The sequence below is a fragment of the Bos javanicus genome, chromosome 24, assembly GCF_032452875.1.
Source record: "Bos javanicus breed banteng chromosome 24, ARS-OSU_banteng_1.0, whole genome shotgun sequence".
Taxonomy (NCBI): Eukaryota; Metazoa; Chordata; class Mammalia; order Artiodactyla; family Bovidae; genus Bos; species Bos javanicus.
Window position 1 is genome coordinate 60,002,241 of NC_083891.1, and position 20,155 is coordinate 60,022,395.

At 42.8% G+C, this 20,155-nt stretch overlaps 1 protein-coding gene across 1 annotated transcript in view; it reads left to right on the top strand.

The window, feature by feature from the left end:
• The window catches only part of CDH20 (cadherin 20), a 56,059-nt gene that overhangs the window by 13,817 nt on the left and 22,087 nt on the right, over nucleotides 1–20,155 (top strand). The window contains exons 4-6 of the mRNA XM_061400352.1: nucleotides 768–935; nucleotides 4,260–4,447; nucleotides 14,772–15,025. Coding sequence (XP_061256336.1) covers nucleotides 768–935; nucleotides 4,260–4,447; nucleotides 14,772–15,025 — 610 coding nt within the window. The remainder of the gene's footprint in view (nucleotides 1–767; nucleotides 936–4,259; nucleotides 4,448–14,771; nucleotides 15,026–20,155) is intronic.

A 20,155-nucleotide genomic window follows, 5' to 3' on the forward strand; every position in this document is an offset into this window, starting at 1 on the left:
CACACTAGTAGGGCTCTAGCGACTGGAGAGAGAGCTAAAGCAGAAGGATCTAAAATCGCAGACTTGCTGACTGTGAGGCTTTGTTTCCCCACCTGAAGCCCAGTTTTGTTTGGTGAGACAGAGCAGCCCTGAAGTCGCTGCAGACCAACAGGTCCCAAGTCTGTTAGAGGGCCACTGCTGCCACCTGCTGGTCTTTCTCAGGAATGCGCTGTAGAAACCAGCCCGCCAAGCCCGACTCCACGGAGAGGGGTCTGAGTGAGCTCCCGGAGTTGGTGATGGACAGGGAGGCCTGGCGTGCTGTGGTCCACGGGGCCGTGAAGAATCGGACACGACAGAGCGACTGAACTGAACTGAAATGGCCCTTCCAGCTGTAACAATCTTTACTCATTCACCCCCTGTTTAAGCACAGCATTTTTTTTTTTTTTTAAGCTGGGGATTCCCTGATGGCTCAGTGGTAAAGAATCTGCCTGAAATGTAGGAGGCGCGGGTTCAATCTCTGGGTTGGGAAGATCCCTTAAGAGGGAAATGGCAGCCCACTCCAGTATTCTTGCCTGGGAAATCCCATGGACACAGGAAACTGGCGGGGTACAGACCATGGGGTCGCAGAAAGTTGAACACGACTGAGCTAAAAGGACATTCTGACCGCAAGTGTAATAAAACAGGTGCCTTGCGTCTCTGACAAGGCACAGGGAGAAGCCTAGAACCCAGTCTTTAAAATGGGACTGGTGGTTTTACTTTTAAAAACAAAGCTCGTTTCTATCCTGCAGGGGTAATTAGGACTGCGCTCATGAACATGGACCGAGAAGCCAAAGAGTACTATGAAGTGATCATCCAAGCCAAGGACATGGGTGGGCAGCTCGGAGGGCTGGCGGGGACCACGACAGTCAACATCACCCTCTCAGATGTCAACGATAACCCACCCCGCTTCCCCCAGAGTGAGTACCCAACCGGCAAGAGCGCAGCTCTCAAGTCAGAGGGACGCAGCGGTGACGGAGGCGAAAGAGAAAGGCCGGTCTGAGTCCCTCTTTGAGTTCAATTATTCCTGGGTTCCTTTCTGACACTTATCATGCAATTCTTACATCACCATTTCCCTCCTAGATCCAACTTCCCAGACCACTAAACCAGTGTTGCTCTATTTTTCACTATCACTTCCCTCCAGAGCCCTTTTAGACCCTTTTTTCCCTTGAGTGTCATGCCCTGACTGCTCCCCTCATACAATTAAATATTAAGCAAGAAGATTTTGTTGGGTAGGGATGAACCTTAGATTTGTAATATCTAAGTTTTTTTCACCTCTCTCCAACAAGAATCGATTTTTTGTGCCTGTTGAGAACGCATGCAGGGAGACTCAGCCAAAGCTTGAGGTGAACATAGCGACCCACCGGATCATTTAACCCCCCGATTCACAGCAGGCACTGAGTGCTTGCTTTGTAAGGGCCCTGGGCATCAGGGGCACAAGATTCCTGAAGCGAAGTCCCTGACCTTGTGAAGCTTAAAGTCCACTTGGGAGAACATAGACTTGGTATTCATCAAAGTTTAAGCAGGAAGCAGCCTCTGCTGTGCCACCTGGTTAGTGCAGAATGACGCCTTCACAATAAACCAAGATGAGTAAAAAACTTAATAAAAGGATGACAGTTCAACTAGGTATTGAAGAATTAACACAGTCAAACAGGAGAAAAAAGAAAACATTCCAGAAGGGGGAAGCTGTTCATTCACTTAAAAAATTTTTGTTTCAAGCAACATTCTAGATATGGGATATAAAGCCCTAGAAATAAAGCTGCAAATGTAATTTTATGTTCCAAGATCCCGAAAATGAAGACCTCCTCTCTTATTGATTCAAACGTTCCGTTTCTAATGGAGGTCACTGCAAAGGTTTTGAGCAAGTGAAGGTCATAAGGAAAGGCTAAGCTGGTAGCCACGCAGAGCACTGGTTGGCAAGAATGGAGACTAGAAGCAGGAGTCTGGTAGGAGGCTTTTAGCATGGGCCAGATTTGAACTGATAAGAACGTAAGGAAACAGAAGAAGTAGTGGAACAGGACGGGACAAATCAGAAAACTTGGATTTCTGTCTCTGATTTCTTGGCTAGGGGAAGGTGGAGTCAAAGATAACAATGATGTTGTAGGTCTGGGCGACAGGGAAAAAGATTGTTCTAATGGATGAAACAGAGGATCCCAGCGGGACAAGCGGCAAGCAGGCAGGGAGGAAGACAGATGCTGCCTCGAACGTGAAGCGGCAGCAGGACACTCAGGCGGGATTAAGGAGGGTGGAGTACAGAGCTACGGCTGTGGAAAGGAGACCAGGAATGGAGGTGTGAATTTGAGAAGCAGATTCTAAAAGGGAGCAACTGGAGAAGTGAGAGCGGCAGAGCCAATCCCAGGTGAAAGACTCAACCAGGGAACCCAGGATCAACAACCACTAAAGGAAAACAGAGCCAAACCAGACCATCTGCTGAAAAGCCACACTGTGGGTAAACCATTTATCTATGTAAAAACAGGAGTAAAATTCAGATATTTACATACAGCTGGTATCCATAAAGTCCCCATGAGATGAAACCGAAAGACAAGATCCCAGATGAGTGTTTTACAAGTGATATGAACAAGGAGGTTACTAAGTTGATTGGTCCTACAGTTCGGAAGACTAGAGCATCATGAAACAGTTTATGAAATGACATATGGATTGGCTTCTTCCGTGCTCTGCTGACCCGTCTTTACCATTTCATGAACGGCTCACACTGTGCACACTAGATTCTTGAACGTCCCTGAACTGTCCTCTGGCTTTGTAATCTGAGACCAGACAGTGTCTCCGAGAAGGCAGAAAGAGAAGAGCAGTTACTACACAGTTCACAGAGATTTGGACCTATTGCAGGGAAGTTAGATTGCTTTCCTTTCTTTTCACAAATATTTTCATAACTGATTAGGGGCTGTTGACACAATGACACACCTCCTATTTTATACTGAAGACGCTCCATCATCTTTAATTTAACCAAATATAATGGAATATCAAGACCTCAGGCTACTTATTTCTAATATAATGCATTATGTGTAGAAATTGTACGGACAAGATGTTTGTTTTGATACAGAACGCCTGACTTTCCTGGAGAAAATTGTTTTTCCCAAACATGTTCTGCAGTAGCAAAGTCTGCTCCATAAACAACTTTGGAAGAGAATGCAAAGAGATCATGAAATCCAAGCGCCTGCGGTTTAGCACAGACATTAGCCACTTCCTGGCTCACGTTGGCGAAGAATAGGCATCGTTTCTCCTCCCGCGCGAGGGAGGCCGCTGAGCGCTGGCTGGGTGCCGTCAGCCCCCAGGTCAATGTGAGAAGGCAGCGCTCACACCCCGACTTCCCAGGGTCACACCCCACAGCCCGCAATGCGCACGAGAACCAGAGGCGCCGTGTACCTACCGAGGTACCGAGAAGGTGGTTGTTTGCTTGAGTCTGTAGTCATCCACACCATGGCTGACAGGAGAGTGAGGAGCGTCAAAGGGCTGAGCCCCAGAGGAGCAAGTTAATGAAAATGCTCCTCTGCGGAGATGAACACGAACTGAACGAGTGGATTCAGGCTATCAGGTTGAAAAGAACATCACCGGCTCTGAGCTCCCCACACAGGTGAGAACTCTGGGGGTATCATCCTCCAGAAAAGAGAACTAGAAGCACCGAGATGTGTCCGTGAAGAAGCCGCCAGGGCACAGGCCCCAGTGCAAACACCCCGAGGGACGGCCAGCGCAGAAGCCGGCAGAGCGCGGCTCCGGGGCCGGGCCTCCCCTGCAGGGCGCTGGTCAGCACCGAACGTGGGCAGCTGGACACGGACGGGTGCTCGGCGTGCCGGCCGGGCCACAGAGGAAAACGCCTGCGTCTCAAACACAAACGGAATACACGCGCACTTTGTGACCACAACAGAATTAACACTGGGGGACCAGTGCATCAGGAGGGACTGAAAGGCTGGAAAACAGGGCACTCCCTACCACCCTGGAGGTGCATTCACTAAGGTGAGCAATATTTTCTTTTGTCCTGTCCTACTCCTGGGATCGTGATCGACATATCTTGGCCCCTCCTCATCCGACATCCAGTGCAGGCGATGACCAAGTAACGTCTGCTTAGCCCTTTGGATCTGTTTTTTCATTGGTAGAACTCAAGTTTTAACTTAGGATGATGAAAAAGATGTTTTGCACAGCCTGGCGGATGTGATGTGATACGGGGGAGGCGTTTTTTTTTGTGTAGTGACAGGTTATAAAAACTGCATGTTCTGACTTCTTCACAGAACATTACCAGATGAGTGTGTTGGAATCAGCTCCGGTTAGCTCGACTGTAGGGAGGGTGTTTGCCAAGGACCTGGATGAAGGAATCAACGCAGAGATGAAGTACACGATCGTGGATGGGGACGGGGCGGACGCATTCGACATCAACACGGATCCCAACTTCCAAGTGGGCATCATAACCGTGAAGAAGGTAACCGAGCTCCTTCTTCCAAGTCATTTCAGGGAAGGCTTTGAGCGTGTGTGCAATATTAGTAAGGACTGTTATATTATTAATAGCATTGCTTTAAATTCTCTGATAAACACTTTCCTATCATTAAGAAAAAAAAACCTCTTAGACTTTCCTGGCAGTCCAATGGTTAAGACTCCAACTTACAAGGCAAGGGCATGTGCCGGCTCAGTTGCTCAGTTGTGCCCAACTCTTTGCGACCCCCGCAGACTGTAACCCCCCAGGCTCCTCTGTCCATGGGATTAGCCCAGCAAGAACACTTGCCTGGGATGCCATTCCCTTCTCCAGGGGATCTTCCCAACTCAGGGATCGATCCACCTGCATCTCCTGTGTCTCCTGCATTGGCAGGCAGGTTCTTTACCACTAGCACCACCCAGGAAACCCCAGGGCAAGGTGTGCGGGTTCAATCCCTGTTCAGGGAACTCAGATCCTGTGTGCTGCACATCAAGGCCAAAAACACAGACAAAACAACAACAGAGAAAACCCCTTACTCCTTTGGTTCACATGTAAACACTGGCTATGTCATCATTTTACAGGAAGGGTACCCTTCAGTTCAGTTCAGTCGCTCAGTCACGTCCAGCTGTTTGCGACCCCATGGACTGTAGCACGTCAGGCCTCCCTGTCCTGGAGTTTACCCAAACTGATGTCCATTGAGTCAGTGATGCCATCCAACCATCTCATCCTCCATCATCCCCTTCTCCTCCTGCCCTCAATCTTTCCCAGCATCAGGGTCTTTTCAAATGAGTCAGTGTTTTATCAGGTGGCCAAAATATTGGGAGTTTCAGCTTCTGCATCAGTCCTTCCAGTGAATATTCAGGACTGATCTCCTTTAGGATAGACTGATTGGATGTCCTTGCAGTCCAAGGGACTCTCAAGAGTCTTCTCCAACACCACAGTTCAAAGGCATCAATTCTTCGGCACTCAGCTTTCTTTATAGTCCAACTCTCATATCCACACATGACTACTGGAAAAGCCATAGGTTTGACTAGCAGACCTTTGTTGGCAAAGTAATGTCTCTGCTTTTTAATATGCTGTCTAGGTTGGTCATAGCTTTTCTTCCCAGGAGCAAGCTTCTTTCATGGCTGCAGTCACCATCTGCAGTGATTTTGGAGCCCAAGAGCCCAAGACAAAATGTGGTCCATTGGAAAAGGGAATGGCAAACCACTTCAGTATTCTTGCCCTGAGAACCCCATGAACAGCATGAAAAAGCTCACTACTTAGCCACTTAAAAAAAAAAAAAAAAAAAAAACCTGTCATAGCTTAATTCTCTAATAATGTTAATGACTTAACCAATATCTGCATTCAAATAACCTCATTTTGACCACAGTAAACTATCAGATCAGATCAAGCAAACTATCCTATTATTATTAATCAATAAATAACAGGCAGGGGTTTTTTAATTGCTATGTAAAGACCCACGGATGCTTACTAGACTTGGAAAGGCTTTATCAAGCATAGCTGCTGAGTGATGTCACCACTTGAAACTCTCTGCTTCATAGTAAGTTAACACGTTTCCTAAATGTAAGCTATCAATTCTGTGGCATAAAGCACATACGTATATACTCAGCTGAAAGACAGAACCTAATAAAATTAAAGTTTTAACATCCTAATAAATATATCAGGATGTTAAAACTTTAATTCAAAAAACTATTGGTTTAATCTTTTCTTCTATTTCAAATACACTGTAAAACCCAAGATATCTTCAATTATTTCTTCAATAAACATTTGTTGAGTGCCTACATATGTGCCAGGCACTGCATTTAATGTAGAAAGTAAATAAAATGACCAAAAACCTCTGCCTTATTGAAATTTACATTCTAAAAGGGGAAGAAGACTATCAAAACAGCAAGTAAGTCAATAAACTAGTATATTGGAAAGTAGTAAGTGCTGGGCAGGAGGGCGTGAGATCAGACGAGTCCACATGACTTCAAATTTAATTTCATGCTTGGGATTGGCCTCATATAGAAGTGACATTTATACAAAGACTTAAAGTGGGCAGAGTCGGGACATCCCTGGTTGTCCAGTGGCTGAGATTCTGTGTTCCCAGAGATCCCTGGTCAGGGAACTAGATCCCACGCACTGCAACCAAAGATCCCGCAGGCCACAACCTGCACCAGGTGCAGCCGAATGACTAAATATAAAAAAAAAGAAAAAGTAGGCAGAGTGGCAGCACAGAATTGGGCAGATTGATGATGCACAATCCTAGGAGCCCCACAAATGACTCTCGGTGAGAGCCGTGAATGGCAGCCCTGTGGATGAGGGAACGCGTAGTTAAAGAGTTCCAGACAAAGGGCCAGCCAGAGCACTGACCCTGAGATGGCACTCGGCCTGCCTTGTTTCAACAACAGAAAGGGGCTTTCTAAGGTTCGAGAAGGACACTAGCAGGAGATGAGGTCAGAAAAGGAACAGGGGGCCAGGCTGTGTTAGGACCGTGTATGCAGATAGAAGGACGCTGACTAACGTGGAGAACTGGAGGATTTTAACAGGTGTGTGACATCACAGACTTCTACTATGAAATAATTACTGTGTAATCTGTGTTGGGAAAAGAACATAAGGGGCAAGAATGGAAATGGGGGACCAGCTGGGGTGCTATTGATAATCCAGTAAGAGAGGACGATGGCTTGGTCTAGGCTATTGGGAATGGAGGCTGTGAGAAGTGGTCGGAATCTGAATATATTTTGAAAGTAGGACTAACAGTCCTCTTTTTCTTTCACATCCTCATTCAATCTGTTAGGAAGAAAAAGAGGAGTCAGTTGAGCAACAAAGAGAATAGAGCTGGCGCTAAGTGAGATGGGGAAATATTTGGATTCCGTTCTGGGCATGTCCCATTTGCAATGTCCATTAGACACCTAAGTGGAGATATATAGTCGCTGTTGGTTTAGGAATCTGGAATTTGGAGAAGAGTTCTGAGTGAGAAATATAAATTTGAGAGTCAAAAAGCAAGTAAAAATAATAATAATAATAATATGCCAAGGGAGTGAGCATCACTAGAGAAGAGAGCAGTGAGGTCAGCCCTGTGGCACCCCAACATGGTGAGGTCAGGGAGGGCAAAGACAAGCAAGGAGACTGAGGAGGGGAGACCAGGCAAGCAGAGGAAAGTCAGGAGACTGCGGTGTCCTGGGAGGCAGGGAGACACTTTCCAAGAGAATAAAGTGACTGCCTGCGATAAATGCCATTAAAGGACATCGAAGTACACTGAAAACCATCACAGACTTTAGGACCATGGAGATCACTGATGACCCTGACAAAAGCAATGAAATCATAACAGACTGTGGCATGAGCTAATGCGTTTAATAATAACCTTATTCTATACTGTTCCATAGAGCTAATGCTGCTTTAGAAGGAACGAAGGGAAGAGTTCATGTTTGTCCTGTATTTATTGAAAGTGTAATCAAGTACAGCAAAAGAACAGACATATCCAGCATTCCTCCAACCAGAAATCTTTGTAACCAGCGCACAATGACCTCAAAACTGTGCAAAATGCTGACATTAATTTTGGGATCATCATATAAATTTGGATGTAATTTAAATGTTGCAGTTTATTTTACTCATATTCTTTGAGGATTAATAAAAATTATAAAAGGTCATTAGAAATAATAATACAAAGTCACTGTATGATAAGATTAAGAACGTCCCCCTACTATGTCAGTCAGTTCAGTCACTCAGTCGTGTCCGACTCTTCGTGACCCCATGGACTGCAGCCCGCCAGGCCTCCCTGTCCTTCACCATCTCCCAGAGTTTGCTCAAACTCCTGTTCATCGAGTCGGTGATGCCATCCAACCATCTCATCCTCTGTCGTCCCTTTCTCTTCCTGCCTTCGATCTTTCCCAGCATCAGAATCTTTTCAAATGAGTCAGTTCTTCATCGAGTGGCCAAAATATTGGAGTTTCAGCTTCAATATCAGTCCTTCCAATGAATATTCAGGACTGATTTCCTTTATGATGGACTGGTTGGATCTCCTTGCAGTCCAAGGGACTCTCAAGAGTCTTCTCCAACACCACAGTTCAAAAGCATCAATTCTTCGGCACTCAGCTTTCTTTATAGTCCAACTCTCACATCCATACAGGACTACTAGAAAAGCCATAGTTTTGACTAGATGGACCTTTGTTGGCAAAGTAATGTCTCTGCTTTTTAATATGCTGTCTAGGTTTATCATAGCTTTTCTTCCAAGGAGAAAGTGTCTAATTTCATGGCTTTAGCCACCATCTGACTGCAGTGATTTTGAAGCCCCCAAAAAATAGTCTCTCACTGTTTCCATTGTTTCCCCATCTATTTGCCATGAAGTGATGGGACTTGATGCCATGATCTTAGTTTTTGAATGTTGAGTTTTAAGCCAGCTTTCTCACTCTCCTCTTTCACTTTCATCAAGAGGCTCTTTGGTTCTTCTTCACTTTCTGCCATAAGGATAGTGTTATCTGTGTATCTGAGGTTATTGATATTTCTCCTGGCAATCTTGATTCCAGTTTGGGCTTCATCCAGCCCAGCATTTCGCATAGAAGTTAAATAAGCAGGGTGACAATATACAGCCTTGACGTACTCCTTTCCCAGTTTAGAAACAGTCTTTTGTTCCATGTTCAGTTCTAACTGTTGCTTCTTGACCTGCATACAGATTTCTCAGGAGGCAGGTCAGGTGGTCTGGTATTCCCATCTCTTGAAGAATTTTACACAGTTTGTTGTGATCTACATAGTCAAAGGCTTTGGCATAGTCAATAGATCAGAAGTAGATGTTTTTCTGGAACTCTCTCGCTTTTCAATGATTCAGTGGATGTTGACAGTGTGATCCCTGGTCCCCACTATGTGGCGTGCCTCAAGTTATAAATAATAATACATTGCTTACCATGACTGGTAACTATCAACAAGGTTAAAGTTCAAAGTTTTGGATAATTATTGTCTCTTTACGGCAAAAATTACCTTTAAAAAATTAAGCAATCAAAGAATTTTTGAGGTTTCAGTATATTTTAAATTTTATATCTTAAAATAATATTTAATTCAACTCTTTGCAATCCCATGGACTGTAGCCCACCAGGTTCCTCTGTCCATGGATTTCCAAGGCAAGAATATTGGAGTGGGTTGCAATTTCCTACTCCAGGGTATCTTCCTGACTGAGGGACAGAAGCCAGGGCTCCGGCACTGCAGGCACACTCTTCACCATCTTCTGCATCACAGGCACGGCCACCAGGGAAGCCCCCTTAGTAACAACACAATGCTATTAATTTATATCAAATTACTAGAATATATCTTAGACCTTACTGTAAGCCATTAATTTAAAAAAATATTCTATTACAATTTTATATATAATGAGATTGATCACAGTGGTATGGCTGTATCTGAAAGGAATCTCAAAATGTCTCTTCTCCAGCTCCCTTACCTGGAGAAAAGATTAAATTTCATAAGACAGAACACTGTCTTTCATTGTCATTGCTAAAACTAGATCCATGTTTAATCAAAATATTTATCAGTTTTGCCAAGGTCACTTGGATTTCTCTTCTGAACTTATGAGGTGTCAGAAAATGGAATTAAGAAAGAGGTCAATAAGTTGAGTAGATGGACAAGTCAAATATAATAAATACTTTGGAGGCTATTGACTAATCAGTCTATACTTTTGGAACAACAGTCACTCAGATGCTCAATCCACACCCATCTTCCTACTTTATCATTAATAACGCCATGTAAAATTGAAACAAAAGTTCTGCTTTTGATTTATTTCTCTCAGGCCTATTATTTGTCTAAAATAGCACATACTTTTTCAAAAAGAGAAATTAAGTTGAATTGATAGAATTGGATCTTCATAAAACCACACTGATTACTACTCAGTACCTTGGGTCTTTTTGGCTTTCAAGTAATCAATCAATTGACTTTCAGTCTCTTAATTTAAATGCTTCAAAGATAACTTGAAATATATAATTTTCAGGATATTCTTTATTCTGTGTATGAGCTTGATCTGTGTCTTCAGCGTGTCTGCCATCTTCCAGCATTCAATAAACAATTGTTTCCAGTCCACTCCCCTCTTAGGCCACAAAGCAGAAAACTTTTGTATTTTATCAAACCTAAGGTGCCATGAATTCTCATCTTTGTTTTAGATATCACATAAAAAAAAAAAAAAAACTCTGCTAGTTTTAATGGTGCAGTGCCTTCTTATTCCTCGGTCTGTAGTCACCGGAGAAGCTCTTGCAAACACAGACGTATTTGCTTCACTAATACCAGTGCTGTTGCTTCCATGTCATTTTTCCTACACAACAAATTTTGTTTCAATGTTGAATCATAATACAATCTTTTTAAAGACATTTTAGAAGGCAGCAAAATTCAACACATGTATTACCAACACGCACAGAACTCAAATGAAGTACAGCATTGATGACTTTGACCAGGTTTAGCCAGCCGAGACACTGACCACTACATCCCGCCTCCTACATCCTGCCTCCTACATCCTACAATCCTACAGGGTGCCATCAATTGCAGAAGCAACTCTATATCCAAAATGTCAAAATATGAATAAGTTTATATTGTTCAATCACTGAAATATACCAATAAAACATCTGTATATATCGCTACTCAACTAGTACACGTTAATACGTTGACAAACTTTTGCACTACACAATGTAACAACATTTGGGGCACTGGGGACAGAGAAGGCAATGGTACCCCACTCCAGTACTCTTGCCTGGAGAATCCCATGGATGGAGGAGCCTGGTGGGCTGCAGTCCATGGGGTCGCACAGAGTCGGACACGACTGATGCGACTTAGCAGCAGCAGCAGGCACTGGGGAATAAAAATCTGACTAAATCATAGTCTTTGCCCTAGTATCATGAAGGCAACTAACACAGAAAGAAAGTAAGACAAAGTGCTGTGGCAGAAGAGGGAATGATTAATTCCGCTGAGGGGACTGCATTACTATTTTCTGACATAATTTTCATTACTCAACTTTCAAGGATACAATGACTTCATTTTTATGTGCTCCGACTCTAGGAAATTTCCTGAATTTAACTAGGGGTGGTCTCAGACATTTCTACGCTTTTATTTATTATTTAAATATGTAAAAACAAGTACAAAAACTTTTCAGGAGAGAAATGTCAAACTCATATATCAATTATGGGCAATTTAAAGTTTAAGGTATTAAGGCAACATTTTCTTTAAATCTTAAGCAATAAAATTACTTAAGGGATACAATAACATTAAATAATATAAAAATGACTAAGTAACTTATTTGGGCTTCCCTTGTGGCATAGCTGGTAAAGAATCTGCCTGCAATGGGGGAGACCTGGGTTCAATCCTTAGGATGGGAAGATCCCCTGGAGAAGGGAAAAGCTACCCACTCTAGTATTCTGGCCTGGAGAATTCCATGGACTGTATAGTCCACGGGGTCACAAAGAGTTGGACAGGATTGAGCAACTTTCACTTCACTTCACTTCACTTCAAGTAAGCTATTTAAAAAGAAATTTTAACAATAATTAAAAACTCACTGTAGTCTTTCAACAGACAGTACTAGAAAAATTGGACATCTGTATCCAAAAAAAAATAAAAGAGAACCTTGATTCATACCTATAAAAATAAATGTAGGTGATCTACCTAAATATAAAAAACTAAAACTAAAAAATTTCCAGAAGAAAATATAGGAGAAAACTTTGTGACCCTGGTTAGGTGATTTCTTAGATATGACACCAAAACCCCAATCTACAAAATAAAAAGTGATAAATGAGATTTTATCAAAATTAAGAGTTTCTTCTCATCACTGATAAAAGAGTGAAAAAACAAATCACAGATTGAGAAAAAATATTTGCAAATCCCTGTCTGATAAAGGACTGTAATATAAAATACACAAAGAACTCTTCAGGAAGACATAAAGGTGCTCAGCATCATTAGGCATTAGGGGAATGCAAATCAAAACCACCGTGAGATACCACCGCACACCCACTAGGATGCTAACATCAGAAAAACTGACAAAACCAAATGGCAACAAGGACGTGGAGCAACTAGAACTCTGATACATTCCTGGCGGGAATGCAAAATGGTACAGCCACTTTGAAAATTGGTTTGGAAGTTTCTTATAAAGTTAGAAATATACTTGCCATATACTCCTACAATCCCACTCAAAGGTATTTACCCAAGTGAGGTGAAAACCTGTGCTTCCACAAAAACCTGTCTACAAATGTTTATAGTGGCTTCATGCATAGCTGTCAGAAATTGGGAACAACATCCTCCAGTGGATGATGGATAAATTGTGGTATATCCATATAACGGATCTTCCCAACCCAGGGATCAGACCCAGGTCTCTTATGTCTCCTACATTGGTAGGTGGGTTCTTTACCACTAGCTCCCCCTGGGAAACCCGTATAATGGAATACTACTTGACAATAAAAGGGACAAACTCCACATTCACAAAGACACGGATGCATCTCAAATGCATATGTTAAGTGAAAGAAACCAGACTCAAAAGACTACATACTGAATGACTGCATATATATGACAATCTTGTAATGGGGACACAAAATAGATCAGTAGGTGCCAGGGGTGGGATTTGACCACAAAGAAGCATTGGTCAGGAGGTAACAGGGTGATGGAACTGTTCTGTATCTTAATTATCATAGGAAACACATACATGTCTGTATACATTTCTCAAAACTTGCAAAACGTTACACTAAAAAATATGAATTTTAAGGTATATAAATTACACCTTAATTTTTATGAAATTCTTGCCAAATTAGAAAAATGACTTAAAATTACAGGAACAACATATTTTGCCTAGCTCAAACCTAACATAAACAATCAGTGTCCACTTTGGGTTACTTCTACATAGGGACACAATTCTGAAAGAATTCAATGTATTAATAAATTACCAGGAAATACAGATGTTTAGACTTAAAAGAGTAGCATAAATAAATTGGTAAATCTATTCCGTCAGATTTACTGAAACCTGAGTGGCAGACTTTCCTGTTTATGAAAACCCTGCCTTTTGACGAGGAGTTCTGGAGCCAAGGAGGCTGGTAGGAATGGCTCCTTGGTTCAGATGAGAATGGTGGACTCTAAGAAACAAAGAGTACAACCTATGGTGCTAAGTAAATATGGAGCAAGTGGTGAATCAACAAGAGCAACAAAATAAACAAACATCTTGGTTAGAATTTGAAAATAATAAATTTAGTTAAAGCAATTTCTCCTGTTTGTTTCTCAAAAGCAAACTAGTTGCTTAAATAGGCACTTGCCTCTTTCTAACATGAAATGTGCTGACATGCAGCATATTTTATGGAAAAAAAAAAAAGGCTAAGTCACCACTTAAGCTGACATGTGACTTTTAAGCTTTAAGAACTGCTTTCCTATCCTCTGCAATTATTGCATAGAAATGAGTTTCCCTGATTCTTAAAATTATTAACGATATTTTGAAGTGTTGCTTAAAACTTTTATACATTTTTGTCAGTTTAAAAGAAAACATAAATGGATTATTCTTAAAGAGATAGCATTCAAGTCTACTTTCTGCCTTGAAGTGCTGTATTTAACATAAAATATTCTGAAGGGAGACAGAGAGATTCAAAAAAGGAAGCGCCAAAAAGGTTATATGTCATGACATGGGATTTTATTAGACAAAGTTAAATTTTTGTGGATGAGCCCTGAATGAGGACTCTAAAAGTCCTACACAGCCTTTCCACCCTGACTCGGACAACCACATCAGCTCTGACCAGTCTTCTAGCTCTCTGAGTCTGTTTCTTTAAGTGTAAAATGAGGCACTGGATCAGGTTTTTAAGAGATTGTCTATGATAAACTAAACACACAAATATTGATCTGACACAACACACTAAGAACCTTCGTGAGGTGTTTACTGATAGTCCTTAGAAAAGATCACTATTGTCTCTGTACTTAAGATTTTTTTTTTTAAGGGAAAAAACAAAAAAGCCTAGGCCTCAGTTGCTTGGATATACTGAAACAGAACTCAAACTCACTTTTAATTATCATGACACCTTTTCAAATGAACAAGCCTTTTGAACGATGACCATGCAGATTACACAGTAGACAGGTCAAAGTCAGCCTTGCCCAGAGTGCAGTGGCTTTCTTCATCAGCAGGCTGGTTTGCTTTACTATCTCTGAAGCATCTACCATCCTCTTTGCTTTCTTTACCCAAATTGTTGAAACTGCAAGAACCATGGAACAAAAGAAAAATTTCACTTATTTTTCCTCTTGCCTCTTTCCCACCATTTTAATGCATATGGGAAACGACCCGCCAGCCATGAGTATCATCCATCCTTTAGAACCTTGACATATATGCTCCTAACTAAGCAGTCTTCCTGTCCTTACTTTTCAGCCCCTGAGTTTTGAAAGAAAGAAAAGCTACACCTTAAAAGTGGAGGGCGCCAACCCTCACCTCGAGATGCGGTTTCTGAACCTGGGCCCATTTCAAGACACGACCACGGTGCACATCAGTGTGGAGGACGTGGACGAGCCCCCTGTGTTCGACCCTGGCTCTTATTTTGTGGAGGTACCTGAAGATGTGGCGATTGGGACAACCATACAGACCATCTCTGCCAAGGACCCGGATGTGACCAACAACTCAATCAGGTTTTTCCACACATTTCACCTTTGCCTTATATCCGAGAATCTGCCCTTGAATCTAATTTTCTAGCACTTTTTCTTTTTGCTTCTTCCATCTCTGGAGACTTTTTCTCTAAATGCCTTTTTTTTTTTCTTTTCATATTATTTAGAAGTGAAGTATCATTATGACTGCAACTCCCTGTGAACTGGTTCAGCAACACACATACACACACCCCTCAGTGCTCAGTCGTGGCCTTACTGACATCTAGGGGTAGATGATTTTTGTTGAGTAGGGAGCCATATACAGTTCACAGTGCTTAGCGGCGTCTCCGGCCTCTACCTGCTGAGAAAAAGCTGTAACATCCCCTGAGTTGTAATGATCTATAAAGTCTGACTCTCGGCACATCCCATGGTCTGCAGCCCGCCAGGCTCCTCTGTCCATGGGATTCTCCAGGCAAGTATGCTGGAGTGGACTGCCATTCCCTTAGGCTCCAGGGAATCTTCCCAACTTCGGGATCAAAGCTACATCTCCTGTGTCTCCTGTACTGCATGTGGATTCTTTACCCACTGAGCCATCAGGGAGGCCCCCAAAAAAGACCCCAGATGTTGCCAAACAGACACATGGATATCAAAGCATTAAAAATTGTTGAATCTTAGTGGTGAATATAACAGCAATCACTGTACACTCAGTTTTCTGAACCTTTGACATTTTTTAAAAAATGGAAAAAATAACATACATAAACACATATTTCCATATACTATAGAAAGAACAGACATAGGAAACTCCCACTGTTGTCTACAGCTTTGATGCCTCGTAGACTGACTGTCTATGGTAAGCCTACAGATCAGCCTCTCTCAAGTATGTTTTGAACATCAAGATTCCAACCTAGGTGCTTCCCCCTCAAGAGCAGGCGGACAGCTGCTCTTATAGCCATGGCCACTTCCCATCAACCCTGGAACCAAAGAGCAAACAGCTGGTGGACAGGTTGACACTTCAACCTTCCAGAGCAACTGCCAAGCCTCTGAAGCTTGACACAAAAGATCAGGGTTCCAAGGCTGTTTGAGGCCATCTGTCACATTAATTGTCGAAAGCCACACAAATGGATCTCAGGCGTTGGCACAGAGTGCACAGTTTAAACACACCTCAGTTTGTCAGACGCCTTTCTGTCAGCTGCTACTTCCCTCACCAGGTGCCATTTTGAAGGAAAATAAAGACGGTTCTCTCCTGAGATTAACCTTAGTGGGGGAAATCTGCTTCCTCTAACCAAGTAGCAAACGTTTTACATTTTCAGGCATTAAAATGGGTAAAATTATCTTGTTTCAATTCTGATACTTGATTTTTAGTAGGCAACGAATCTTTATAAGTTATGACAATTTTATACAAGTGACAGTTCAATCTTAAGCTTTTTAAGTGTATAAGATGGGAAGAAAGTAGTTAAGTCATCAGTTCAGTTCAGTTCAGTCGCTCAGTCGTGTCCGGCTCTTTGCAACCCCATGAATCGCAGCACACCAGGCCTTCCTGTCCATCACCAACTCCCAGATTTCACTCAGACTCACGTCCATATAGTCAGTGATGCCATCCAGCCATCTCAACCTCTGTCGTCCCCTTCTCCTCCTGCCCCCAATCCCTCCCAGCATGAGTTTTCTCCAATGAGTCAACTCTTTGCATGAGGTGGCCAAAGTACTGGAGTTTCAGCTTCAGCATCATTCCCTCCAAAGAAATTGTTCCCCAAAAAACAACATAAGTAAATGAAACCAATTCTACTATAAATTTATATTTGTAAAACAAACATTACTTTTATATCAAAAGCCAAGAATACCTATCTATCTTCTGATTGATCTACTCATATCAGAGAACTGTGGGGAAAACTTTAGAGAATAAAACTTTATGGAGGGAAAATGTTTGAAATAAAACAACAACAGTTGAAAAACTCAGATCCTATTTCTGAAAGAGTCAATGAGAATATTCAGTGAATAATTCCACATCTTTTTTCTAGATTCTGACTCTATAGACTCCTGAGTGGTAAGCACTGGAAATTTGATTTTGTCAGGAGTCACTCTACTAAATGACAAGCAAGAGACAGAAAGCAGTCAGGAACGAAGGAAATTCACACACACACACACACACACACACACCCCTAGCATGAACATGCATTATCCAGGACTAAGGTCGTTATCTCAACACATATCTAGGAAGCAAAGAGAAATACCAGCAGGCCTAGATCCACTGCAGGCATGGAGCAAAGGGAGGTACACAGTATGAGGGAATCCCTTCTGGCTAACAGAAGATCCTGCTTCAGGTGATAAGCTGTTGAAAAGGCGGGACAGCTGGCATGGGGATAATCTGCAGTGGGCGCCCGTCTAGTCCAATAGAGCCTGGTAAGGAGGAATCCAGGAGTGAACAGGCGGGAGGCCCGGAGCAGGGACCAGGGGGCTTATTCTAGGGCAAGGCTCTAGGGCTTTATTTTTTTTGAGCCACACCATGTGGCCTGCAGGAGTCTTAGCTTCCTCGACCAGGGATCGAACCTGTGCTTCCTGTGTGGGAGTGTTAACACTGGATCACCAAGTAAGTCCTGACTTTAGGCCTTGAGAGAGAGACTGGCACGAGCGAGGCAACAGCCACAGGTCTGCTGAAGACTAACATCCCAGGACAGAGGTAAAACAGAATTCCACTTATCAGAACTGGAGATAATCATCTCTCTGCATTTTGGTTGGAAAGAAGGATCAGAATGCACACAGCCAGATAGTCTCTGGCTCTGTACTGTCCCACAGGAACAAAGTATGGTCCCTGGGCCCAAGCAGAACACTGGGGATCCTGGATTCTCAGAAAGAAGGCACCTGAAGTCAGATCTCTGGCTGTCACTTAATAAACCCATCTGCAAATTACTTTCCTGTTATCTTTCCTCAAATTGCTCATTTTCTCCTTTTTTCCTATAAAAGTTATTTTCTTTTAAAATACTTTGAATGTGTTATATGCTGCTTGGCTATCAAATTTATCTTCTGCATTTTAATTACCAAAAATGAGGTTCATATTCCTAAGAATAAAATACATATTAAATCATCCAAAAACTAACACATCACCCAGGTTAAAAATGCTATGGATAAAAAGGTCACTGACTTTTTAAAAAGATTATCAGGACTTTTTTAAAAATTTATTTTTAATTGAAGGATAATTGCTTTACAGAATTTTGTTGGTTTCTGCCAAACTTCAACATTAATCAGCCATAGGCATACATATGACATTATCAGGACTTTTATAATCTCATTTCTAGAAAGTTTATGGTGTGTTCAGGCATATAAGCTTGTTATCATTTACTAATAAAACCCAAAATCAAGTCTCCAGATTTAGTTATATATACGTGAAAGATATGTCTGGATCACCTGAATTTTTAATAAATGCTTGAGGAATCTCTAGCAAGCAGGAACCATTCAGCAACTGAAACAGGCTCTGCCGGTATGGAAACAGCCGGCCCTCTGTGCTTTCCTGGAGTGTGTATGTGGATTTTGGGATCCTGTCCATGAAACTCTACTTTCAAATCGCTCCTAAATCCAGAGAATGTCCTCAGCCAAGTAAACGAGCAGGGAGCTCGTTCGCCCAAGGCAGTGTTGTGTGGATATGACACGCCTGTTAGGCCCACAGCAGGTGAGAGTATTCTAGCTGGAGAAAGGAAAGCCACCTGCATAATTCACCAGTGTCTCCCGATTTCCTCATTTTCCATCTGTATCTACACCTTTAAATTTGTTCTCCTGGCTCCTGAAAATTGGCCCAGTGTCCCGCTCAGAGTAAAGAATGCTCTCACTGCCTCAGGCCCACTCGGCCTGCGCGGCCTCTCGGGGCAGCGCACCGAGGCTCAGTGCAGCATCGGCAGGCGGTCTGCCAGGCGTCCTGTCAGTTGGTTGGTTCCATCCCTCCGTCTCCCCCGCCTCTGTGACACCCGCTGTGGCATCCTCGCAGGCTCCCTCCCGCCTCGCTGGTCCGCCAGCCGCTGGGCGAGCTGCCATCAGGGCTCCGGCTCTGTGGGCTGAATGGCTGGCTTTTCTCATGTTGGGGGGGGCTGAAAGAAAAGACTGTCAGGAGCCAACCAATGCTTTTTTTTTTTCTAAGATAAATTCAAATCTTCAAAGAGCCAGGAGACTTTAAATCACTAATTACACCCAGAAAAAGAAAAAAAAAATGCTCCAATTAATTTTAAATGAACTTGGTAGGCATGTTTATTCTTTATTAAATAGTCAATTGTTGGCCATCATGGCTCCATCTATCTTCAAAAAGAGGGAAGGCTTTGTTTCTCTAAGCCATCCTCCAGCTTTCATACGCCTAGGTTTGATTCTCAGCCGTGCAACCCTGGACAAACGTCTTAATCTTTCCATGCTTCGGCTTCTCACTTGTGAAACAGGGATAATAATACCTACCTCACAAGGTTTTTGAGGAGATTACATGAGACAATATATGTAAGATGCTGAGAGCAGGGCCAGGCTACAGTAACAGGGTCAGAGGCAAAGAAAAGCATCACGTATTTAAATTTCCCAACACTTGGAGAGTTTCAACTGAAATGATTCCAACTTCTCCAGCCTTTAGTGGTCACCTTACCTTTTAATTCCCAGTTCTCTGAACAGTCATCCTGAGTCTCAGCAGGAAAAAATGCACACTTGAAACAAAATGCTTTACCAAATAATATACACAGTCATGTGCATGCTAAGTCACTTCAGTCGTGTCCAGCTATTTGCGACCCCGTGGACTACACCACGCCAGGCTCCTGTCCATGGGATTCTCCAGGCAAGAATACTGGAGTGGGTTGCCATGCCCTCCTCCAGGGATCTTCCCAACCCAGGGGTCAACTCATGTCTCTTACGTCTCCTGCACTGGCAGGCAGATTCTTCACGAGTGCCACCTGGGAAGCCCCATATATACAGGGATAAACTATATGTATGTATTTATATATACTGAAACAAACATTTTACCATCAATATTTACCCTTACTGTAAGTAACAGTGTGGCATACCTATATCCATTTTTCTTTCTGCTGCTGCTGCTGCTAAGTCGCTTGTGCAACCCCATGGACAGCAGCCCACCAGGCTCCCCCATCCCTGGGATTCTCCAGGCAAGAACACTGGAGTGGGCTGCCATTTCCTTCTCCAATGCATGAAAGTGAAAAGTGA